At 37.8% G+C, this 26,782-nt stretch overlaps 1 protein-coding gene across 3 annotated transcripts in view; it reads left to right on the forward strand.

The window, feature by feature from the left end:
* PAWR (pro-apoptotic WT1 regulator) overlaps positions 1–26,782 on the forward strand; it is a 70,191-nt gene that overhangs the window by 16,984 nt on the left and 26,425 nt on the right. For all 3 annotated transcript variants that reach the window (XM_034403328.3, XM_087874075.1, XM_087874074.1), the window contains exon 3: positions 25,950–26,078. In XM_034403328.3, the coding sequence (XP_034259219.1) occupies positions 25,950–26,078 (129 nt within the window). The remainder of the gene's footprint in view (positions 1–25,949; positions 26,079–26,782) is intronic.

Raw genomic sequence — 26,782 nt, forward strand, 5'->3', positions numbered from 1 at the left:
ATAGTATGTGGGTTGGTATGATGAATAATACATTAAGTTTTGATCTCTGTTATTTTTCCTCTAATAGTATTATGGCCATGGAATTAGATTACCTAATACCTACATTGAATTTAAGCCCCAGAACACAAACTGGCACAATTAATATACTGTTTTAAGTAGGAACACTGCTCAGGAGGAACATATAGCAACAATAAACAGTGATGAGAAACCAGATTCACTTAACAATTGCGTTACTAATTTAACAACTGCAGTGATTCACTTAACAACTGGCAAGAACAATCGTAAAATGGGGCAAAACTCACTTAACAAATTTCTTACTTAACAACATAAATTTTGGGCTCAATTCTAAATTGAGGACTGCCTGTATACCAAACTAGGTGCTCATTAAGACTAATTTTGGTCACAGGTCATCATCTGATGAATTTTGAGCACTGCAGTACAGAACTCTAGATAAGATTGGCGGCACACAAATCTAATAAATGAATAAATAAACTTGGCAACATTGCATGTTGTATCATGTTGGTATCAGGTAGCGACATTGCATGTTGTAGCACAGTTGATATCTGAAAGCACCAGGGAGATGTAGAACTGTCTTGTGTGCTGTGGGTATTTATACAGTAATGATAAGATGAGGCTGGTATGGATATCTCTGTAATATTTGGCAGTGGAGAAGCACATGCTCCCTTGTTTCTGGGTGTCCAGAGTCACAGGGGTATTGTCTTTCTGGATAAGGAATCTTCCTGTATCGCTTTTCGAGGAAAGCTGAGGGTGGGGTAAAGGCTCCAGTCTTTAGGGACTTCAAGTTAGGTATGCCCTAGGGCCATGATGGTGAACCTATGGCACATGTACCACAGGTGGCATGTGGAGCCATATCGGTGGGCATGCAAGCGTTGCCCTAGCTGAGCTCCAGCGCGCCAGCTAATTTTCAGGCCTTTCGGGCCCACTGAAAGTCAGGAAACAGGCCATTTCTGGCCTCCGGGGGGTCGGGAAAGCTGTTTTTGCCCTCCCCAGGCTCCAAGAAAGCCTCTGGAGCCTGGGGAGAGTGAGAAACGGGCCCACTGTGCCATCATGTGTCAAAAGCGGGGGAAGCTCAAGGGAGTCGCATGTGTGGCATTGAATTATGGGAGTGGGCACGAAAGCATGTGACACCCCCCCGTGCAACCCCCACTTTTGGCACACAACGGAAAAAAGGTTAGCCATCGCTGCCTAGGGAAATCAGAGTACTTATTGGATTCACTAGCAATAAAGGTGGATCCTAGTTAGGTCCAGCTGGCAATCTATTTGTTACAAGCTATTTAATAAGTGAAAATTGACCTGTTTTAAGTTACCCTTGTTTTATTCAAGCAAAAAGGGAAAAGTGTTTTCATTCTTTTGGTCTTGTTTTCTGTAATCCTGGCTGAAAGGAAGGAGACAGTATCAGTAAATATAATTTGGATGCCTAAAACAGATTTATTATCTTAAGTGTCCCATTTGGGTGCGGCAGGCCCAGTGATGAAAGATAGTCTTAAAGTAAAAATTAAAACAAAATTGAAAAAAACCCTGTAAGCATGTTATCTGCACACTAAAAATGTGCACTATGAAGCATTTCGGCTATATTTTGTTTGCTACCACAGGACATTGCAGATACAGATAATCATTAACATAGGACCATAATTGAGGGCAACTTTCTGTTGCTAAACAAGACAGTTAAGTAAGTTTTGCCCCATTTTATGACCTTTCTTGCCACAGTTGTGAAGTGAATTCACTGCAGTTGTTAAGTTAGTAATGTTGTTAAGTGAATCTGGCTTCCCCATTGACTTTGCTGGTCAGACGGTCACAAAAGGTGATCACGTGTCCCTGGAAGAACGCAACTGTCATAAATACATGCCAATTAACAAGCACTTGAATTTTGATCACATGACCATGGGGATGCTGCAATGGCCATAAGTGTAAAAAACCAATAAGTCACTTTTTCCAGTGCCGCTGTAACTTTGAACAGCCACTAAATGAGTGGTCATAAGTCCATTACTATCTGTATACATTGTATCTAATGCTGTTTTCTCCCTTTTAGAAAATCATGACACAGGGATAGTGTTTTCAGTGCTGTCATAAATTCAAATGGTTGTTAAACAGGGCAGTTGTTAATTGATGACTACTGATATGCTATTGCTATTTAACTGGATTTTTTGGCTATTGTTTTCTGTGATAGAAGCATGCCTTTATTTAAAAATAAACATGACTTCCTGTTACATATTTATATGAAATAAATCACCATGTAAGGATTTGCTTCTAAAAGGCAACTGAAAGTTACAAAAATGAAAAGTTACAAAGCCTCTACCCAGACTTGTTACCTTTACTTGAATTTTTGGTTAAATTACAGGTATTCCTTAATTTACACAGTCATTTATTCAGTGACAATCATTAATTCGATGTTACGATGGTGATGAAAAAATGGATTTACAATCTGTACCCAAAGTTACATCCATTGTAGCATCCTTACACTCATGATTAAAATTCAGGCATTTGGCAGCCTGTTCATACTTAAATTACAGGGACATTCCACTCCCACCTACCTATCTTCCCCTCTCCATTTATGCCTTTTCACTGCCTGTTAACCAGGGGTGAAATCCAGCAGGTTCTGACAGGTTTTGGAGAACCGGTAGCGGAAATTTTGAGTAGTTCGGAGAACTGGCAAATACCACCTCTGGCTAGCCCCAGAGTGGGGGAGATTTTGCAATATCCTTTCCCTGCCACACCCACCAAGCCACGCCCACCAAGCCACACCACGCCCACCAAGCCACGCCTAAAGAACCGGTAGTAAAAAAAATTGGATTTCACCACTGCTGTTAACCTACCCTGTGGGGTTCCAATCAGATCTAGAACTTGAGGCTCTGGGCTAGTTTGCCACGTCCTGAGAAATCTCAGTTGGCCTAGCAAGCGCCAGAGAGCATTCATTCTCTCAGCTGCCTTCTCTCCCCAGCCCCACATGAATTCCCAGCTTGGCCCAGCAAGCACCAGCAAACATTTGTTTGCTTCCAAATGCAGTGGGGAATGCCACAATTGCCATTGTAAGTCAATGTGATCATGTGGTATCTCACTTTATGACTGCCTCAATTTAATAATGTCAATTCAGTCCTAGTTGTGGGTGCAAGTCAAGGATTTAAATATTGGTGTTGAGTCTGGCCTTTCTTGTCTAACAGTAAGATGAACAACACTTTCTGGTTTTGTTGACATGCTAAACTATAATTAATCTAAAGTGGAAGCAGACATTTCCCTTTTTTCTTTCTGCTTCACCTAGCAAGATAGAACTTGCTAGGGAGATTCTAGGTTAATTTCCATTGTAACTAACCTCAGATAATAATGTTTTGCCAAATTCTGTCAATTAAATTTTAATCCATTTGTCACTAGTAGTGCAGTAAAGAAATACAAAGCAATAAACTCTACTTGGTGCTGGAGATTATTAATGAGAGGCCTTTTGAAGCTTCTCCCAGTAAAATGGGGAAGGAAAACTTGTTTGTTGATTGTCTCTTTGCTTAAACTTCCCTTACCTTATATGCAACTTTCACAATCCTATCCACTAAATGGAATAGGCTTTTTTGATAGCATATTGGAAAGTGTAGCAGATTCCCACCCTATTCAACTGACATAAACCATTGCCAGATTAAAGAACCTTCCAGCAGCAGAGGGTCACCCTAAATAAGGCACTTTCAAGCAAGCATATAAAAATATAAAACAATAACAATAAGACCGGTTTTGGAAACCTCTGTCTTTTATCTCCTCCTTCTCTTACTGGTTTGAATTACATGGCTATCCTAAAATAGTCTAATGCTAAAAAACAGATGGATTATATATATTAAAACTGGTTTTAGCATTCTAAATTTTCATTTCCAATTCCTTGAAAATGATCTTAACACTTAGAGATGTTACGTTTAAAGGATTGTGTGTTCTCTTTCATACATTTAGTATGTATAGCTATACATACAGGAATGTAAGATTGGTGCTTATGTAAATTCATTTATGTACTGTTTTTGCTTTGATAACATATAAGTATAGCAAAAGCAAAGCTTTTCTTTGTCACATAGAAATGAAAAATGACAGAATATTTCAAACAATGACATGAAAAATATATATATATTTTAAATTACAAAGTGTACAGCTTTCATGTATTCTGATTGAAGGTGTTGCAAAGGTTAATAACTGGGTTGCAACATCTATTGTAGGAAAATATTTTTTTTAGCTTAGTCAGTGTTAGCTTCCATTTAAGGAAGAATGTTAAGACCAGTGGTATTTACTAACTCTGCCTGTGAAAACATTCCTTTTTACCCTCAGATGCTGGTTCAGCTGTCTTTCTTCTAAGAGAAATTATTTCAGTATATTCCATACATTTGAAAAATTTAAGCACTCTGGACAGAAAAAATTGATTGCATTTACTATTATGGAATATGTGACTGTGCTTGATTATTGCAGAACCACAGTGACAGTTCTAAAACTGTTTTGCATTAACTATGTTTATTTGCAGAGGTGTGGGTGCTGTAAAGTAGTATTGAACCTTGGACTCAATAGTTAAATTCATATTGTTTTGTCGGCAGTATATAGAAATGAGTTAATCCCTTGAAATTTAGCTATATTATACCAGAGACCAGGTAGCAATAACTTGCCAACTTTATCTGTGTTCAGAAATTAAGCTGGCTAACGTTAGGCCTGGTTAGTGCTTGGATGAGAAACCTACAGAAAATAACAAGGCTGTAAGCTTGAAGCCTTTTAACACTGGAAACTGGGGGAGGAAGAAATCAATAGAAAACCATTTCAGTGTTGCTGTTACAAAAAAAAAAAAAATCCCTATATGTTTGTGTCCATGAAGACAGCAGATATTGAATTTGTCTTATCTTTTAATATACAGACAGCAATGTAAATGATAATCTTTTAGTAAGCTACATTAAGACTCAAGCTCTTTTATCCTGGAGATCAGCCAGAAATATCTCATAAAAAATATGTAGGAAAGGAAAATGAAAAGTAACTGATTAAAAAGCAATAGTAGGAAATTTGGTTCTTTATGCTCCTTGGTATCATAGTTTTGCTAATGTTTTCCATCAGATGTCATCAGTTTGATTCAAATCAAAAATGTAGTACTAGAACATTTATTGCAGTCAAGAAACCCAGTATAAAGCCAGAAATGTAACTTTGACCACTTAGTATTGTTTGGAGAAAGAGCAGCTGAAAAATCTGTACATGTGGAATAAAAACAAGTTGAATCAATTTTATTTTTTATAATTCTTTAATATAAACAAAAATTCACAGGAATACCTATTAGTAGTAGCTCTTAGCAAAAGTAAACAACTTGAAATAATTTGAGAAGAGCTTGCTGATCAAAACCAGTTTAGGAATGAGTTTAGCATGGGAATCAGCACTGTACCTGCAACAATCCTGGATGAATCTGAATTTTTAAAATCAGTTTTAACAATTATTTAAAATTATTAAAAATTTGAAGGGTATATGTTTTTTCATGAAATCTTGTAAAGCTTCAGTTATATTTTTACTTTAATGTTTATTTCTTTCAGCATGTCCAATACTGTGCAACCCATTTCCTAAAAAAGGTTTCTGACTTATAGTTTAGTTTCCCTCAAATAAGCTGTCATATATGCTTCTGTTTGCTGATATGGAAACAAAGTACAGGACTTGAAGACACCACAATATTAGGGAAACAAAACTGACCCTATTACACCTAGCTTTCTCTCTCTTTTTCTCTCTCACGTTTCTTACCTGTCAAATTGGAAAATATATAAAGTTCTTGGAAGTATCTTTTTTTAAAAGAAAAACAAAGCAACTTGTGATTTTCAAAATAACTATAAGTAAAGCAAAATTCTGTATGCTCAAATTTCTCCATGCTTTGAAGTCTGGCTTTTATTTTAGATGTTTAATTCACATCCTTTATTCAACGTGATTAGAGTAACAGGCATAGATCTTAACTATGGTCTAGTGCCGTGATGGCGAACCTATGGCACGTGTTCCACAGGTGGCACGCGTAGCCATATCAGTGGGCACGCCAGCTCAGCTCTGGCGTTCATGTGCGCACTGGACAGCTGATTTTCGGGCCTTCTGGGCCCACCAGAAGTAGGGAAACAGGCTGTTTCCTGCCTCCGGAGGGCCTGGGATGGGTGTGGGGGGGGGAAGTCCCGTTCTAGAGAGGCTCTGGAGGCTGGGGACAGCAAAAAACGTCACTTCCTGTCTCACCAGAAGTTGGGAAATGGGCCCTTTCAGGACTCTGGAGAGCCTCCGAGGGAGTGGGAAAGGCTGTTTTCACCCTCCGCAGATACACAGAGAGGATCTGGAGCCAGGTAAGAAAGAGAAATGGGCCTACTGGGCCATCGCGTGCCAGGAGCGGGGGGGGGAGGGGGCAGGGCGCATAGAATTATGGGTGTGGGCACTCATGTGCGCGAACCTCCCCTGCCCTCCCTCTCCTGGCACGTGATGGCAAAAAGGTTAGCCATCACTGGTCTAGTGGTTTAGCTGTGGCTTAGAATGATGTATGACTCCAGTTATTGTAAATCATTGTTTACATTCTATCTAGATGAATCAATTCTGATTTATTGACAAATTATGACATAATTTATCCTGGCTCTGAATAGATATCCTTCTGGAGAGCTAGTGCAGCACACAAAGTATTACCTGGACAAATTTCCTGAGATGCATCCTTAACTATATGCCACTACATTCTAAATTAACTGGAATTTCCAGATAGTCTTTGACAGCATTATAGTCCAGTCAAGACATGACTAAAGCTTGAATGACTGTGAGTGTTGATTTCTGGACCAGGAATGAGCACAATTTGTACACTAGATCGAGTTGTGCAAAATACTTGCTGGCCACAACTGCCACAGGCTTTTTAATGAGGAGCCTCAAATCCAAGAGGAGTCACAGATAACTCAGTTGGATTCCAGAGGAAACGTCAGGTTTTCTCTAAGGATCTAGAGGACAGTTTGGCTGGAGGCTTGGCTGCAATCTGGAATTGGCATGTGACAGAGATCTTGGACTACATTGCTACCTGTGCACTGATTTGGGGCACACATAGCATATAGTTAGTCCACATACAGTAATCACAATTGGAATTGGCAATTTCATCAGTAAGTAATGCAGTTGCTAAGCAAAACATCACATGATTCCAATGGACTTATGATATCACTTGTCATTTGGTCATTAGGCGAGCTAACATTGATCATTAAGCAAAACATCACATGACCATGAATTTTCTGCCAGTTTCTCCATAAATTCTGCTTGTTCAGAATTGGTTGTGAAGTGTGAAAATGATGCTTGGATGACCACAAGGTGCTGCAACAGTTGTAAATACTTCACTGTTGTGAAGCTCCCTAATATTGATCATTTAACAAGGAGGCTGTGATGGTCATAAGTGTGAGAACTGGTTATAAAGTTATTTTTCTGCACCATTGTAACTTCAACAGTTGCTAAACAAGGCAGTTATTAAGCAAAGTCAACCAGTATGAATGCTTGTATTTAAAATTGCATTTATTTCTTCTCTGGGATAAAGCAGCTTAGTGATCACCTGGTATTGATTAAACCTAACAGTCTCTTTCCCTGTAATTCATATATTTCTAATTTAGATCAGTCTTTTATCTAATATCAGAAACCATAGCCAAATGTTGTTTGCTTCTTTTGCAAGATAATTAGCTAATTTCAGAAATTTAAGTATATTCAAGTATACGGCCATCTTCTTTCTACTGTATGAAGACAAATCATGCACTACAAAGACCTTTTGGTGGTGGGAGAAACTTCAAATATAATTTACTGGATTCCCTGCATAGAGTATCCCTGCCATTATGTGGGACAGATGGGGAGGAGGCTAAACACCAGATTGCGAGAGTATGAGTGAGCAGTTAGATGAGACCTGGATTCATTGGTAGTCTCACATTGCAGTGAATAAGGCCATACATTTAATTTTGCAGCTGCCTTGATTATTGGCCAAACGGGAAAAATAGCCATAAAAACAATTGAAGCCTGGAAAACGGGCCCCTTGTATAGAATAAGGAAGACAAGGATTGGAAAAATCAAAGAGAGAGCTAAAAGAAAAGGTAAAAGAAAAATAGAAAAGAAAAAAAAGATACAAACACCAATGCCATGATGAACAGGTGTTGCCCAAAGTGATGGCGCATATTCCCGGTCCCTCAGTACTAGCCTTCCTAATTATGGAGTTTGACTTTTTTATTGCCCTTTTAAAATCATTAACTTTCTAGGAAAAAATCACTAGTCAGTAAGGCTTGATTTAAATCATAGTTTTTTACATAAAGACTAATTCTTGCTGGTATAACTTTAATATGCAAGTAGATGAAGATTTTTAGAATAACAACTTTTCATATTAGTTTTTTTATCCCCAGTTTAATAGGTTAATCATTCATATTTGGACAACTTTTCTGTTGTACTTAGGAAGGAGAAAAATAATCATTACCTTAATAATAACAATTTAAATAGATTTATTCAACTGAAACAATAACATTACAGCATATGTTATTTGCTTAAACAAACATCCATGTTTGTTAACTAATTTTCCTCCTCGCTGTTCAGACACTCCTCATACTGGGTAATGATCACTCCTATTTGCATGGCTGAGTGTCAATCAAATCCCTCTGGAGCCGGATCCTCCTCACTTCCTGCTCCTTCCTCAGACTTTTTCACTCAGCCATTGCAAGTGCATTGAGTGTCTGTTACTCCTTTAAATTTGACTCGTAATTCTACCTTTTTTCCTTTGTAATTTGGCTCAATATAATTTCTTTTTGTTGTGAAAGTGCTGCACTTTAACTGCCTTCACCTGGGTGAAGCTTCAAGTGCATTTCGCTGGTTCGGTGCTCCGGCCGCCGTTAGCGGCTTGGCTTGGCTGGCGCTTTATTTTTTCTGTTATTTTGGCCGCCATTTGCCTCCAGTCACTGCGCGAGGCTATAGAACGATTTAGCGGCCATCCAACCTAGTGGCTTGAGTCCCTGCCGGCTGGCATACTCATTAGCCGTTTTGGACCGTTTGTGACTGCCCCCTTTGTTGCAGCTTCAGTCCGGCTGTAGGCACTTTGTTTCGCCTGGCTTAGGACTCGTTGGAACTCTCCTCGCGGGCCGCCATTTTGGGCCAGACCATCGCCGCTTCTCTGAGCTGCTCCCGGGGCACAGCGACCTGGGCTTTGGTTTCCAGGGTCGCTAGGTGGCTTGCAGGTTTGGACGCTGTCCTGCTGATACCTGCGCCTTTCAACTGTCTGCAGAGGTGTGCCTGAGGATTTCAAGGGAAGTACAAATTCTTTAAATTTGGTTTATATATATATATATATATTTATATATATATATATATATATATATAAAGAATTTGATAGTTTGGCTGTTGCCTCGTTATATCTGAAGCCCCCTTTTTCTTGTAAAAAGTTGTTGGAATCAGTTTATTAAAAAAAAATTAATATTAATTAATTCGTTATATTTAGAAATAGATAACTGTATTTTTACAATTCATTGCTAATTATTGTTGGGGCTACTGTCAGTTGATTTCATGGAGGACAGGGAGGCTTCCTGTCCCAGTTTGTCCTCCTGCGCCTGCTTTTCATCTGCATCCTCCTAGTGTACATCAACAACAACGCCAATCTGTTCCCTATGGTCCTGTGTCGGAATCAGCCCGGGAGGATGATTTCCTAGAGGACTTTGAGATGTCGGAGGATGAAGAGGAGATTCAGGACAAGCCGGCTTTCCCAGGCCTGTTTAAGCCTTCTTTGTTTCGCTCTTTGCTTCGCAAAGCAAAAGCGGCAACTAACATGGATTCCATCCCTCTTCAGGGTTCTTCTTCATCTGTTCCAGCAGGCCCTAACAGTCATTTGTTTAATCTGCCTCAACCTGATGAGGATTTTGTTCCGTGCCCTGACCTTTTCTGCCAGGTCATCCAGAAGCCTTGGGACCGCCCCGCTTCATTATCTGGTCCGAATTCGTTTGATCGAAAGCTTTATGCCTCGGCTCCGGCTCTGGATGCACTCCTGCAGTTACCTACGATTGATGATCCGGTGGCTAGCCTTACATCTTCTTCCATCCTGGTAGGTGAGCCGGGGGATGGCCTCAAGTTTGAGGACAAACGGGCCGAGATGGGTTTTCGTAAGACGCATCAAGCGGCGGCTTGGGCCATTCGGGCTGCAACCTCTTCTTTCTTCTTTAATCGGGCATCGCTGGTGTGGTTGCGTCAATTGAAGGAACGGCTTCCACCTGAAGACGCGCGATTGCAACAAGACCTAGCAAAACTGATTGCAGCCGCTGAATATTCGGCTGACGCATCTTTGGACGCGGCTAAGTTCGCTTCCCATGCTTTGGCGTCGACAGTGTCTTCAAGACGTCTCTTGTGGCTCCGTAATTGGAGAGCTGACGCCAAGTCCAAGTGGCGCTTGACTGCTGCTCCTTACAGGGGCCCTGCCTTGTTCGGATCATCCCTGGATCCCGTACTGGTGGAGAACAGGGACAACAAGAAGGTGTTGCCTACTTCTTTTCGCTGCCAGGACAGACGCTACGTGCCGTATAGCCGACAGCCCTTTCGGCAGGACCAAGGCGCCGGTGGCGCCTCTTATTACCGGCCCTCGCAGTCCCAGTACCAGCCAACTTCAGACAGGACGTCCTTTCGTGACCGTGGTCGCCGACAGTCCAACTTTAGACGACCCTTCAAGCAGTCTGCTGGCCATTTCGCCAGGCGTGGGAAGTGACTCACCGTTCCCGGTTCCGATCGGTGGCAAGCTCCAGGCCTTCTCTCACCTGTGGCCAGCTACCACCTCGGATGCCTGGATTGTCCAAACTGTCACCGAGGGATTACGTTTGGAATTCACCACAATGCCACAGGATTTTTATGTTCACTGCCCTTGGCCGGTTCAGCCGGAGAAGCGATCTCTGCTGTCGCTCGAGATTGGCCATCTGTTGCAGATTCAGGCCATAGAACAAGTTCCATTGGACCAACTCAGAACCGGCTTTTATTCAACGCTATTCCTGGTTCCGAAGAGCTCGGGCGATTGGAGAGGCATATTGAACCTACGACGTCTCAATCATCACATCGTATACCGTCGGTTCAAAATGCATTCCCTCAAGTCTCTGCTTGGCTGCATCCGATGGGGGGATCTGATGCAATCTGTAGATCTAAAGGAAGTGTACCTGCACGTTCCTATTCACCAGTCGCACAGAAAGTACCTCAGGTTTGCGTTTGGAGACCACCACTTCCAATATCGGGCTATGCCATTTGGCCTTTCGTCTGCTCCGAGGACGTTTACAAAGTTGCTAGCGGCAGTAGTGGCGTCGCTCAGAGAGGTTCCTGTTCATCTGGCATGCTACCTCGACGACATTTTGATCCTGTCGTCTTCTCCAGAGCAGGCGACCCACGACCGGGAATTAGTACTTCAGACCCTTCAAGACCACGGGTTCACTTTGAATCTTGCCAAAAGCCATCTGGTTCCCACGTCTCGTATTCTGCATCTCGGAGCAACGATAGATTCGAGCCTGTGTGTGGTCTTCCTATCTCCAGACAGACAAATCAGCATACGGAAACTGGTGTCTCAAGTCTTACTACACAGGACTGTGACCTTACTGACACTCTCCCAGCTCCTGGGAAAATTAATATCATGCATAGACATTGTCCCGTGGGCGCGTTTCCATCTTCGTCGCCTTCAATGGTTCCTGCTCCCTTACCAGAGACAAGGTCGAGCAGAGTCCCTTCTCAAGGTAACAGTCCCAGCTCCTGTGCGCCTTTCCCTGAGGTGGTGGCTGTCTCAGGCCCTCGACAAGGGCTCCCCCTTCCTGGAACCAGCTCGGATGGTGTTAACCATGGACGCAAGTCTGCGAGGCTGGGGGGCGCACCTCAACAGTCAGTTAGCCCAAGGTGTCTGGTCGTCGACGGAAATGCTTCACAATATAAATTGGCTCGAGCTCAGAGCGGTCCGTCTCGCCCTGATACATTTCAAACACCTCGTATATCGCCAGGACCTTCTGATTCTAACGGACAATGTGGCCACCAAGGCCCATATCAACAAACAAGGGGGGACCCGTTCCTGGACGCTAATGCAGGAGGCAGAGCGTCTTCTGTCGTGGGCGGAACTCCACCTTTCGTCGATAAGAGCCGAACACATTTCGGGGTCTTTAAATCGAGAAGCAGATTGGCTCAGCAGAGACCAGATAGATCACGCCGAGTGGAGGTTGGACCCCGGTCTGTTCCAGGAACTATCCAGGAGGTTCGGTCGGCCCTTGGTGGACCTGTTTGTGACGGTTCGCAACGCCCAACTGCCGAGATTCTTTTCCCGCTACCCATCTCCAGAGGTGGAGGGTCTGGATGCTCTTCGGAGTCCGTGGCCCCGGGGGCTCCTCTATGCCTTTCCCCCCCTTCCAATCCTCTCCAAAGTCATTCGAAAGGTTATTCAAGAGCAGGCGAATCTTCTACTAGTAGCACCTTATTGGCCTCGTCGGGAGTGGTTCGCAGACCTCAAGACACTGTCAGTCGAACCACCGTGGAGGATTCCACCCGACAAGCTTGTGTTAACTCAAGGGGCCATTCGTCATCCAGATCCAGAATGGCTTCGATTAGCCGTGTGGCATTTGAGCGCATAAAGCTCTTCAAAGACAACTTGTCTGAGGATGTCATCTCCATTATTCAGGCAGCTCGAAGACCATCAACAATTCGTATTTATAACGCCTCATGGGCTGCCTTCACGAGATGGTGCGGAGATCATCACATGGACCTCACAACTGCTTCTGTTCCGGACATTCTGCGATTCCTGCATGCGGGGTTCACAAAGGGGTTAGCTCCTGCGACTTTACGCCGACAGGTGGCGGCTCTGGCCACCGTCCTGTCAGGAGAGGCTCGAGTTCCGTTATCTCAGGATCCCAGGATTCGTTCCTTTCTCCAAGGGGTCTCCAACTTGCGGCCGCCGCCGATTCACTGCTACCCCACTTGGGACCTTACCTTGGTGTTGCAGGCTTTGACGGGTCCACCGTTCGAACCCATTGCTTCGTCCAGCCTACGCTACCTGACTTTAAAGATGGCCTTTTTGTTGGCAATCACTTCGGCTCGCAGAGTATCCGAAATTGCAGCTTTGTCCATGAGGAGTGACCTCTGTGTCTTCTACCCTGACCGGGTTGTTCTACGCCTAGACCCAGCCTTTGTTCCTAAAGTGAACACTCGTTTTCATCGAGCCCAAGAACTCGTCTTGCCTAATTTCTGCCCGAACCCGCGTCATCCTGCTGAGCGGCGATGGCATACTTTGGACGTGCGACGAGCACTGAGAAGATATCTTAAAAGGACTGCCTCTTTTCGCAAGACTGAGGCGCTGCTGGTGTCTTTCCTCCCCTCTTCTTTGGGTCAGAAGGTGTCTTCACCTACGATTGGCAGGTGGCTCAAAGCTTGTATATCCAAGGCATATGAATTGAGGGAGGCCCCTGTCCCGGGTGGTATAATGCCCCATTCTACTCGTAGTGCTGCAACTTCAGCGGCTTGGGCTACCCAGGCATCAGTAGATGATATTTGCCGGGCGGCCACATGGTCTTCCCTTTCTTCCTTCGTGAGTCACTATAGGCTAGATAAGTTTGCTTCTGCAGATGCTGCCTTTGGCAGACGAGTTTTACAGTCTGTAATCTCTCCACAAGGCCAGTCTTCGGCTTAGTTCCCTCCCTTTCTCCTTCAACTTGGGTATGTCCCAGTATGAGGAGTGTCTGAACAGCGAGGAGGAAAATGGCCGTTGCTTACCTGAACGACCCTTTTATCCTCGCTGTGAAGACACTCCGTCCCTCCCTGATCTTCGCTGGGTCTGGCCTTGGTGGAGGTCTGCTTTCTTTCCCTCTGTAGCTGTCTGCTTCCTGTTCGGCTATCTGGTGGTGTTCTTCATGACAGTCCTAATGCTCTTGGACCAAGTGTCTTCGTGAAAAGTCTGAGGAAGGAGCAGGAAGTGAGGAGGATCCGGCTCCAGAGGGATTTGATTGACACTCAGCCATGCAAATAGGAGTGATCATTACCCAGTATGAGGAGTGTCTTCACAGCGAGGATAAATGGGTCGTTCAGGTAAGCAACGACCATTTGGCTAAACAATATATATATATTTTAAGAACCTTAGACTGTCAGCCCAGTTTACACATGAAAAACTTAAATACTGTCCTCTGTAGCTCACTCGTCATCTTCATCTTCTTTGTTCATAATCTGGAAAAGAAAAACAAGCTTTCCTGCTTTATCGGATCCCAAACAATTTCTCAATTTAGAATGAATGAGTCCAAAGGAAGAGAATATTCTTTCAACACCTGCAGAAGAAGCTACTGCTGTTAAAAGTGAAATCATTACTTGAACAGTCTCTAAATCCAAGTGCTTAAGTGACTTCCACCAGTTCACTGGTGTGACTTTCTTTAAAATATCTTCAGCAAACATACATTTCTTGAATGGTTCCCCCTTAGCTTTGAAGTTTATTATAGTTGGCATTACAGATGGATGATTGCTGGATACCCATGTCATAGCTAACTCCTCTTCCTCAGCACTTAAGTTTTGACCCTGATACTGGATATTGACAATATTTGCCAAAAAATGAGCTGGAGACAGTACTTGCCCCATTCGTTTTTTTAATGCTTGTAATTTAATTCTGTCCACGTGTAGTTTTGTTTTTAAGTGTTCACTCAGTTCCTTCCAAATTTCAACAGCATCAGCAATAAAACAGATATTTTTCTGTATTTTGTTTAAAGCTTCAGAGATGGGTTTCAGGATGCTCAGCATATGTTCAACATTTCTCTTAAGCCCAATGTTGAGGATTTTGGCCGTGACAGTGCCATCTATTTTATCTCGATTTTCTTCACAAACTGTCATCGGAATAGGCCAGTTCTTGATATACTGCTCAAAACAGTCCACTACAGAGTTCCATCTAACATCTTGTGGGAGCGTTAGCTTGGTTCCACCCATCCTTTTCAGAGCTGCAGCAGCAAAATGATTGTTACGGAAGTATTTAGCAATTTCAACAACATTAGTCTTTATTTCTGGAACACTTAAGTCTTTGGCTAAGAGGTGCAGCAAATGAGCACTGCAACCATATGTTATTAGCTTTGTATTCCCTTCCTGCTCTTCTAAATTTCTTCTCATCTTGGATACATTTGCAGCATTGTCTGTGACCAAACTGCGTACTAGACATTTGAATTTTTGTTCACATGTTGTTATAGCTTTTACTGCCACTTCTTGTAAGTATTCTGCTGTGTGTGCATTTCCTGACGTATCAATTGTTTGTGGAAGGAAGACTTTCCCTTCTTCTGTTGTTATACAAGCACATACAATAGGATCATTGTGGACATTACTCCACCCATCAATACTTAGGTTAACAATTCTACCCTCCAGAGCTCTTGCACATTGCTCCATTTCTCTGTCATACACTTTATCCAGCAGTTTCCCTGCAACATCTGCTCTGCTGGGTGGACTGTATCCTGGTCTCAGTGACTGAACCATATTAATGAAATATGCGTTCTCAGTCAGACGGAAAGAAGAGTTCATTGCATAAACAAACTGGGCAATTTTTTCATCAATTAACTCTTTTTCTAATCTGCTAGTTTTTATCACAAACTTATCTATGATGGTTCCAGGAGGGAAGGGTTTTTTCTTTCTTTTAGGTGATAGTGCTATGTGGCTGTGGGTGTCTGATGATGATGATGCTAATGAAGCACCATCCTGGATGGATAACTCTGAAACTGTAGAACAGGAGGATGGTGATCTTGAAGGTGGATAGTTACCAGAATCCATGAATTCCCCTAAACAAAAAAGTCAATGCTGTTATTTTTTTGTTTATACAATTTCTGCTTATTGTACACAGCACTGCCCCAAAAGGAATATTTGCTTTTCTTCATAACTGTACCAAATGACAGTAACATGCAGTAATAATAAGAAATATAATTTTGCTCAAACATGACAGTTCAAGGCAGTCTTTAGAAATATGATTCAATAAAAATGTTTACCAACCTGAAGATCCTGCCTGTTCAAATGTGTTTCTTTGGTCATCTTCATCACAGCACTTCTCATGATGTTGCTTCATTCGGGCCACCAGGCCTTGCATTTCTTTGTTGCAGTGTTTGCAGTTTGCACGCATGCCTGCCTTACCGATAGGTAAAGGAACTTCATTCAAATATTGCCAAACTGGGTCTCTTTTACGGCCTGCTGCCATTATAGGTTTTTTCCTCCAAGGAAAGAATGTGATAAACCTCAGGTCATACACACAAAAAGATCCAAATACTTGTCTGTCTGTGGCTGTGCAGTATTGTGCTCAGAAAGTTTCACTTTCATTTTGTACTGCTTGTCTGCTTGCCCCTTCCTCCTCACACTTAGTTTCACTTACATCTTGTGCAGATCTATTCCACCCCAAACAATCAGAAAAATATTGTTTCTATTCTGTTCACTGAACTTCTTGAAACTTAGCACTGAAGGGGTTGATTCTGTATTCATAGGTTTGTAGAAAAATAGGATTAAGGTCTTTTTCTCAACTCTGTTCATGTAATAACATTTTTGCTGTGAAGAAGAGGCAGGTGATCTCTGCTGAGTCAAATTCAGTTTTGAGAACTTCAAAAGTAAACCAAGCATCTGTGATAGTATCTTGTAGGCAGAGAAACTGTTCAATAATCTTACAAAAACCTCTGGAAGAGCATGATATTGTGAATGGATTAATGGAATTTATTTAGCAAAAAAATTAAACATATACAGCCTTATTCTACATAATTAAAAAACTAATCTTTATTTCATGATGGAATAACCTTTGGATGGTAATATATTTTCCTCAAAAAGCATTTTATTTAAAAAAATCTGATTTAAATCAAAAAAATCCGATTTAAATAAAAAAAATTTGATTTTTTTAAAAAAAATCATTGATTTTTATCCACCCTGCTGACAATTGAAAGGACTTTATTACAGGTAGTCCTCGACTTACAACAGTTCACTTAGTGACCATTTGAAGTTACAATGGCACTGAAAAATGTGACATGACCATTTTTCACACTTATGACCATTGCAGCATCCCCATTGTTACGTGATTTACATTCGGATGTTTAACAACTAATGTTTATGACGGTTGCAGTGTCCCGGGATCATGTGATCACCTTTTGCAATCTTCTGACAAGCAAAGTCAATGGGGAAACCAGTTCCACTTTACAACCATGTTACTAATTTAACAGTTACAGTGATTCACTTCACAAATGTGTCAAGAAAAGTTGTAAAATGGAGCAAAATTCACTTAACAAATTTCTCACTCAGCTACATAAATTTTGAGCTCAATTGTGGTCATAGGCTGAGGACTATCTGTATATTCCATTGCTAAAGAAATAATGTAAAAAAAAGGAAAAGTAAGAGCCTAAATAACTTACATTATGTAGCAGTATTTTGTTCCTTAATTTGTGTACACTTCATAGCATACAGAAGTATCAGAATCAGAAACGTTGGTGACGTCAGCGTGATAGGAACCGAGGGGACAGCGCTCCGTTCCTAGGTCCCAATTTTCGGTCTGAAAGCTGAATTTTTTAGCTCTATTGACCACGAAGAGGTCAATAGATAAAAGGGAAAATCCTGAGGACCTCGGGAGTATCAAAAATTGCCCCGAAGGTTCAAGGAAAGTCCCTTAATTCAGCCCGGAAAAAAACCAACCTCTTGTCGGTTGGCCAGAACGCTGACGGTTGCTTTTAAAAAAGGGAAGCGAGGATCGAGCAAACAGCATCAATAAGAATAACTAATTACTCTTATTCTGAATCATTTAAATATTTAAAACATCGGATACATAACTAAAAAGAGAAACTGATCGGCAAAGCAGAAGTTTAAGAAGAAACGGAGTGAAAATATAACGGAGTGAGTTAACGAGGCTAATTGAAGTGTGAGGGGGCGAAACTGACAGGCAACGGAGCTGAGGCGATTTTGAGGAAGTGCAACGGAGAGGTGTGGATTGGAAATAAAACACATAGTTATAAATTTACCAGACAGAAATTGGGAAATAGACAAAGATTATTCATTTGGGGAAAGGAATACAGATCCAAGTGTTGGACTTATTTAAAAAAAAAAAAGAAGGTAGTGCGGAGACAATAAAGAAGAGACGAAGAAGAAACAGTATCTAGTTTCGGGAGTGACTGTGAGGGATTTAAAAACTTTGTAACGGTGGCAGAGCTTCAGTGAACAGATACTGTAACTATATTAGAGTATTAACTTGCAAATAAATAAAAAACATTGAGGCTCTGGAAGAGGTGTTTCAAATATTTTTAGAAGGCAAATTGAAGGACTTTGGAAACAAACCAGACGACTGAAAAGACACAAAACCAAGTGAGGATTGCAAAGACTTCAATTCTGGAACCTAATACAACGAAAGAAATTTATTTTATTGTTTGAGAGACTTAATTTATTTGAATTATTTTAATTGAATTATTTTAATAATATTTTAAATACTTTTAAGTACTTTTATTTATTTATTTATTTATTTGTTTATTTATGTAATACTTAATGTTTTAATATAGAATATAGTATATAATAATATAGCCCAAATAGTATAAGGTTTAGGATTACTTAAGTTTAAATATTAAATATATATTTTTTAATATATTCTGGAACCTAATATAACGAAAGAAATTTATTTTATTGTTTGAGAGACTTAATTTATTTGAATTATTTTAATTGAATTATTTTAATAATATTTTAAATACTTTTAAGTACTTTTATCTATTTATTTGTTTATTTATGTAATACTTAATGTTTTAATATAGAATATAGTATATAATATTATAGCCCAAATAGCATAAGGTTTAGGATTACTTAAACTTAAATGTTAAATATATACTTTCTAATATAAGTAAGAAAAGTTGGAATATATAAGTTTTGAATAGATATAATAATATAACACATAGCATATCTGTTTTTTCTTATTTCTGTTTTATCTTGTTTTTCTATTCTAATAGTTTTTTATGTGACACAATTTAATATTAATTTAAAAATTGATATGGTGTTAAAAGAATGAATTGAAAATTGATTATTAATATTGATATATATTGATTTAAATAAGAATAAATTTATTAAAATTGATAAAATTTATTAGAGATATAACTAAAGATTTAATAGAACTTATTAGAATTAATAATATATTTAAATAGAATATTTAGTTTAAAAACTGAAATATGACTTGCTGAGATATCATATTTTATCCCTGCTCCTCATTTAAATTTAATTAATCCCTCATATAATGATATTATAGTTTGAAATTTGACTGTATTTGAAAACTAAACAAGTGATATTGGCTTCTGTAATTATCAGAAGGAAAATCTTACTATATACTATAGACAGTGCGTGAAAATTTGGGAACTATTAAATTAGAAAATTAAGACGACAACTACTGGCTTATTAATAATGACAAAACCAGGTAAAAAGGCAATAGCCAATCAAGCAATGTCTATTACGTCATCAGCACAACAGAAAACAATAGACACAATGTTACTTTCAGAAAAAGAGAAATCTCCTCAATCAATTAACATCAAAAACATTCACTCAGTATTATCAATGATACAAGAGAGTATGAACAAAACACAGGAATCAATTGCTGATAATCATCAAGAAAGTAGGAAAAACCATGAGGATTTGAAAATAGACATAGGTGAAATTAAAGATAATCTTAAAAAAATGGATAATAAGATGGAGAAAATTCAACAAAATATTGCTAAAAATGAACAAAGGATCCAAAATATTGAAAATAAGATGGACAAAGTAGAAAAAAAGATAGAAGAGTCAGAATGTGCTCAAACAATAATAAACAAAGAACTGGAAGATTCAATTTCATTTTTAGAAATGGAAAAGGCGTTATTTTACCTAAGATTTCAAAATATAGTGGAAAACAGAGAGGAAGATTTGAGAGATGTAATGGTGGGAATTCTGGCTGAAGCAACGTTAAAGAATAAAGAAGAAATTAATAAGGAAATTGATGAAATTTATAGAGTATTCACAAATTACGCCCGAAGAAACAGGTTACCAAAAGAGGTTCATATTAGATTTGTAAGGAAGTTGGTGAAAGAGGAAATATACAAAAAAATGAGAGAAAAACCAATTATATATAAGGGAAAAGAAATAATTACATTAAAACAAATACCAAGAAGAATAAGAGAAACAAGGAAAAATTATAACTTTCTGACAACAGAATTACACAAACATAAAATAATGTTCCGGTGGTTAACGCCAGAGGGACTGCTTGTTTCATGGCAAGATAAAAAATATAAACTTGATACACTAGAGAAAGCACAGCAATTTTTTGATAGCAACTTTTTTCCTGAGGAAGAACAAGAATCTGAACCACAGCAAGAAATTGCAAATCAGGAGAACAAATCGAGAAAAATACAGCAAGAAGAAAGAAAAAGAGGGGAGAAAGAAAGAATGGAAAGAGAAGGAGCAAGGGATAAAATACAAATTACAGGAAAAAAAAGACACTAGGAAAATAAGAACATCAAGAAAATAGAAATTTGAAATGGAGAAAGATTTAAAATTGATATCGATTAACATAAATGGACTAAACATTCCATCAAAGAGATCACGTACTTTTAAAAATTTACAAAAATTGAAGATAGATATTATAACATTACAAGAAGTTCATATTAAAAAACAACAACGCAGTTTATTAGAGAACCAAAGATTAGGAAAACTTTATACGGCACTAACAGAACAAAAAAAGAGAGGTATAGCAATGTACATCCGGAATCATATACAATCAAAGCAATTATTTGCAGATGAGGAGGGTAGGATGCTGATGGTTGAAATTGAAACAGAAAAGAAGAAGATATTACTAGTATCACTTTATGCACCAAATGGAACCCAAATTGATTATTTTAAAAAGATGCACAACAAAATTAAGGAATTGGAATACCAAAACATATGCATAATTGGAGATTTTAATGCAATTGTAAACTTAGAGAAGGACTATAGGAGTTGTAAACATAATAAATCCAGGAAAAAAACACTTCCAGAAACATTTTATGATATAGTAGAAGAATTTCAATTACAAGATGCTTGGAGGGAACTCAATTATGATAAACAACAATACACATTCTATTCAAATCCACATCAATCGTGGTCCAGAATTGACATGGCTTGGATGACAGCAGAGCTTATAGCAGACATTAAACAAATAGAAATTACAACAAACACATGGGCTGATCATAGCCCCATTGAAATAACATGGAAGGGACACCAAAAGCATAAAAGGTGGATGATGGATAGAGATATTATAAATGACAAACAATATGTGGATATGATCCAAAAAGAATTGAAAATATTTCTACAAATTAATGTGAAAGAGCACACCAGTCTACAAAATCTATGGGACACAACCAAGGCATATATCAGAGGCTTAACAATTGCCTATACTGCACAAAAAAATAAAAACAAACAACAAATAAAACAAAATTTACAGACAATATTACATCAATATGAATTAGATCTACAGAAACAGCCATATAATCAAGAAATTAAGGAGAAAATAAATTTAACAAGGCATAAATTAAATTTGATCACAACAACAGAAATAGCAAGAAAAATAAAAATCGCTAAACAAAACCAATTTGAACATGCAAACAAAACTGGACGGTGGCTAGCATATAAATTGAAAATAGAAAAACAGAGGAATATTATAATACAGTTAAAAGATGTAGATGGTTGTTTATACCAGAATATTGAAGACAAAAAACGAATTGCAAAGGAATTTTTCAAAAACTTATACGCAAAGGAAGAGATTAGAGAAGAAAATATCATAGAATATTTAAATAAAATAAAGATTCAAGAATTAGAAGAAGAACATATAGAATTATTGAACAGACCAATCTCAATGTTAGAATTAATAGAAGCGAGAAAGAAACAAAAAAATAACAAGACACCGGGAACAGACGGTATACCGGCAGAGTTTTATAAGACATTCCAACAACCATTAGATGATATATTAATACAAGTTTTCAATGATGCATTAATGGAAGCTGAAATTCCGAAGTCATGGAATGAAACAATAATCACATTAATACCAAAACAAGATTCGGATCCCACGGAAATTAAAAATTATAGACCAATTTCTCTTCTCAATGTAGATTATAAACTATTCACATCAATTATAACACAGAGATTGAAAAACCTAGTCAAATACTATATACATCCTGATCAAAATGGTTTTATTCCTGGAAGACAAATTCATAACAATACAAGAACAATTATTGACACTCTGGAATTCTATGAGCAAAGATCGGAAAACCAGTTAGCTCTAATTTTCCTAGATGCGCAAAAAGCGTTTGATAATCTCAACTGGACATTTCTATTAGCACAATTAGAAAAAATGAAATTTGGAGAAAGATTTATAAAAATGATTAAAAAGATATACAACACCCAAACAGCAAAAATACAAATTAATGGAGATACAACTGAACAATTTGATATAAAGAAAGGAGTGAGACAAGGATGCCCATTATCTCCTATATTGTTTATATTAACATTGGAAATATTACTAGAAGAAATCAGGAAAGATACAGAAATAACTGGACTAAAAATAAAAAATCAAGAATATAAACTGCAAGCCTTTGCAGATGATATAGTATTCATTTTAGATAAACCCATACAATCTGGACCAAAATTAATGATAAAAGTACAACAATATGGAGAAGTAGCGGGATTGAAAATTAATAAACAAAAAACTAAAATTATAACAAAGAATCTTAACAAGTATCAAAAAGAAGAATTGGAAAATATATTAGGGATACAAATAGCAAAGAAAGTTAAATACTTAGGAATATGGATTACAAACAAAATATCAACTTTGAAGGAAGACAATTATATTAAATTGGCTAAACAAATAGAAAAGGATTTGGAAAAATGGGCAAAACTCCAATTGTCTCTTTTAGGCAAAATTGCTACCATTAAAATGAATATTCTGCCAAGAGTGTTATACTTATTTAGGGTAATACCAGTAAACCCAGGAAGAACATATTTTAAAGATTTAGACAGAATGATATTAAAATTTATTTGGCAGGGAAAAAAAGCAAGAATCAAATTAAAACATCTACAAGACAAAAGAGAGAGGGGGGGAATGGGACTCCCTGATTGGCAGAGTTATTACAAAGCCTCAGCGTTAATATGAATAAAAGATTGGATCGAACTCAAAAACATAAGAACATTAATATTGGAAGGTTTTGACTTAACAAGAGGTTGGCATGCATATCTTTGGGGAGAGAAAATTACAAAACAAGAACAATTTCGCAAACATATTGTAAGAGATAATTTGCTTAAAATATGGAATGAAATCAGAAAATATCACTATGATAGGATTCCTACGTGGACTTCCATAATGGAAGCACATATTTATCCAAATACAATAGATACAAATAAATTAAAAACATATAAGGACATCTTAAATGAAGAAGGAAAACTAAAAACAAGAGAAGAATTGAGAATGCAAAATGTGGAAATAGAGTGGTGGTCATATTTGCAATTAAAATCCAGATATAAATCTGATATGGAAAAAACTGGAATTCAAATGGAACCAAATCAGTTGGATAAAATTTTATTAGGCCCCAATGAGAAATTAATAACCAAAATTTATAATTTTCTATTGGAATATAAACTAGCAGAGGAAGTAGTTAAAGAGAATATGATCACATGGGCGACAAATTTTGGGTATGCAATAGAATTAAACAAGTGGGAAAATTTGTGGAAAAATATTAATAAATTAACATTATCTGTACCATACAAAGAAAATGCTTATAAATTGTTCTATAGGTGGCATCTACCACCGGCGCGAATTTCTAAAATGTTTCCCGGCACATCTCCACTCTGTTGGAAATGTAAAGCGCATAAAGGGACATATTATCATATATGGTGGTCATGTCCCAAAGCTAAAAAATTCTGGAACAATATAAAAATGCAACTGGAACAAATAATATCTCAAAAGGTGCCATTAAAGCCAGAAACTTATTTATTAGGAATACCTACAAGCAAATATGAAAAAGAAATAATATATTTAATAACACACATTTTGACTGCAGCAAGAATTATATACGCACAAAATTGGAAACAAGAAGAGGTCCCGACTCAAGAGAAATTAATATCCAAAATTATGGAATGCGCTGAGATGGATAAACTTACCAAGGAGATCCAAGGAAAAGAAGAATCTGAATATTATCTGGTCTGGCAAAAATGGTATAAATGGTTAGAGGGAAATGAAAAAAGAAGAGAAGAAGAAAGAAAGAAAAATTGAATAAAAGGAAAGATATCAATAGAGTAAAATAAAGTTTTAAATCAAATGAAATTTAAGAAAGAGACACGAGATATCAATAAAATAATATCATTATATAAGGTGAGAGAAATATTGTATATTGAAGAATATAGGATATTGATATTGTAACAATTCAGATATTATAGGTAGATGTTATAAAGATGATGTTTGTTGTAAATTGTTTTACTTGCATTTATAAATGTATTATGTGGTTTCTTAAATTAATAAAAAATTTAAAAAATTTAAAAAAAAAAAAAAAAAAAAGAATTCTGAAATGCCATGACTTGATTTACACGAAATACCCATGTTTCCCATGAGGTTAACAAGCTGTAACCAATCTCCTTCATTGTCTTATTTTTTTAACAACTCGGAAGCAGTAAATAATTCTGCTTTCAGTGTTAAATTAACTGCTTCTTTAGATGGGACTTAAGCTATATTTAACTATTCTAAAGTTCTCAAATCATAGATTTCTCACCTGTGGACATATTGGTAAACCAAGCAGCTGATCATTTATGATGGGTAATGCTTGTAGCTTATAAAGATTAAGTCATGTCAATTATTCTTTTCTCTTTTAGTAGACAGCAGCACATCATTTAGAGATTAATTACTTATAGGTGTTGGTGTTGTATTTCAAGTCTTGGTGGCACCCAGCACCAATTCAAGACATTTTTAAAAAAATGCACATTACTTACCTATAGGCTATTGTTAGAAATGGCAAAATAAAAAAGATACGCCACTTTAAAGAAATCTCAGATTAATATTGCACTCAAAGGTCAAGACATACACATGTGATAGAATGTTTTCCATTTCATCTGTCTTGGCCAAAAAATTGATTGACAGCTGAAGTTACCTATGGTTATTCCTCTATTAAATTAAATCCTTGTCACTTTATCTATAGTTGTCAGTGGTGTGTCTTTGGCAGCAGGGAGTTAGGAGCAAGTAACATCCAGCAGATCAGCAAGCAAATAGTTCTTAAAGTACTTTTGCTATTACAGAAATACTGTTTTAAAACCATAGGTCAGTTTCAATGTCCTTTTAATCTATTTTTAATACTTGTTATAATTTTATTGGTACAGCATTATGTAAAAAGAATTACAATTATACTGGTGCTTTTCATGCATGTTGGACAGAAACGTGCATCCTATTGTGAAAATGATGGGAGTTGGAGTTAGCAGTTTAAATTTAATAACTTAATGTAGTCTATGTAATTTTGATAACTTAAATTTAATAAACAATGAAGGTTATCAGCTTAAGAAAGACTGCATTAGATGTCTTCACAATCCAACCAGAATACCAGTATGAAGACTTAATTATTAGTTTGAGATTTTCGCTGTTCCTCTGATCTTTTTTTTTTTGATTGGTATTACGATTTTTAAAATTAACAATCAAAGTTTTAATTAAAAGGTTCTATAATGTCTGCTCTTGAACAATTCCTTCCTTTTAAAACATATGTTCAGAACTTTTCTTACACTGAATCTAGATCACATATCTATATACATTTTTCCTTTGAAATATTATATTGCATTTAACCAAGCAAATAATTGGCAATCTTTAACCAATACATTCATTCATTATACACAGCTTAAGGGGGGCAAATGGTGTCTGTTAACACCCAACAGACCATATAAATCTTGCAATAGCCAAAGTCTGCTGAATGTGGTACTTCAGATTTAATGTGCAAATTGGAAAACATTGATTTGTTTTGTTTTAGAGCTTGGATGAATATGATGATGATGAAGCAGGACAAAAAGAACGGAAAAGAGAAGATGCAATCACACAACAAAATACAATACAAAATGAATCCACTGTTTCGGATCCAAATACTTCATATATATTGCAGGTGAGATGTTGTAATACATATCTACAAATACCTTTAATTTTTTATGATTTTAGTGCACTGTTACATTGATCAGGCATTATTGATTAACATTCAATAATATGATACAGAAATCATAACTTGTCCTCATAACTTTGGCTATTGCCTCTGCCTTCTGGATTATTTTATAGCAACTCTTTGTCTGTAAAAAACCCAAACAACCATTTATGTACTATCATGAAGGATAAAATAAAGTGGTATATAGCACTCGATAGTTATAGGATGAATCAGGCATACCTAGCACCATTTTTGGAGTATGCTATGTCCATTAAGCAAATTCTTTAAGGAGTAGGTCAATCTGGATAAAGTTAAGACCTTAGAGAAATTTCTAATAAACTGAACGAGATATCAAGGCTCAAATATACTGTAAGTAGAGGTGGAAATAATGCACAGATACATAGACTTGTAACTACTTTCTGATAGAATAAAAAAATAAATAAAATGTTACTGTGGTCTTAGACCAGGTCTTGCCTTGTCCACCCAACCGCTCTGGAAGCAAACAACAACCAGAAGGAAACGAAGCGGTTTGCAGCGTCTTTAATCAGGTTAAGCACAGCAACACAGGCAGGAGTAAGGCACAAGCCGGCATCGACGTTTAAAGTTAGTGCTACACGCAGCCGCTGTGTAGCGCTCTTTATACACTTAGTAACAAGCAATTTACCATTTGG

The sequence above is a fragment of the Pantherophis guttatus genome, chromosome 7 (genome assembly GCF_059756535.1).
Source record: "Pantherophis guttatus breed Tessera chromosome 7, ASM5975653v1, whole genome shotgun sequence".
Taxonomy (NCBI): Eukaryota; Metazoa; Chordata; class Lepidosauria; order Squamata; family Colubridae; genus Pantherophis; species Pantherophis guttatus.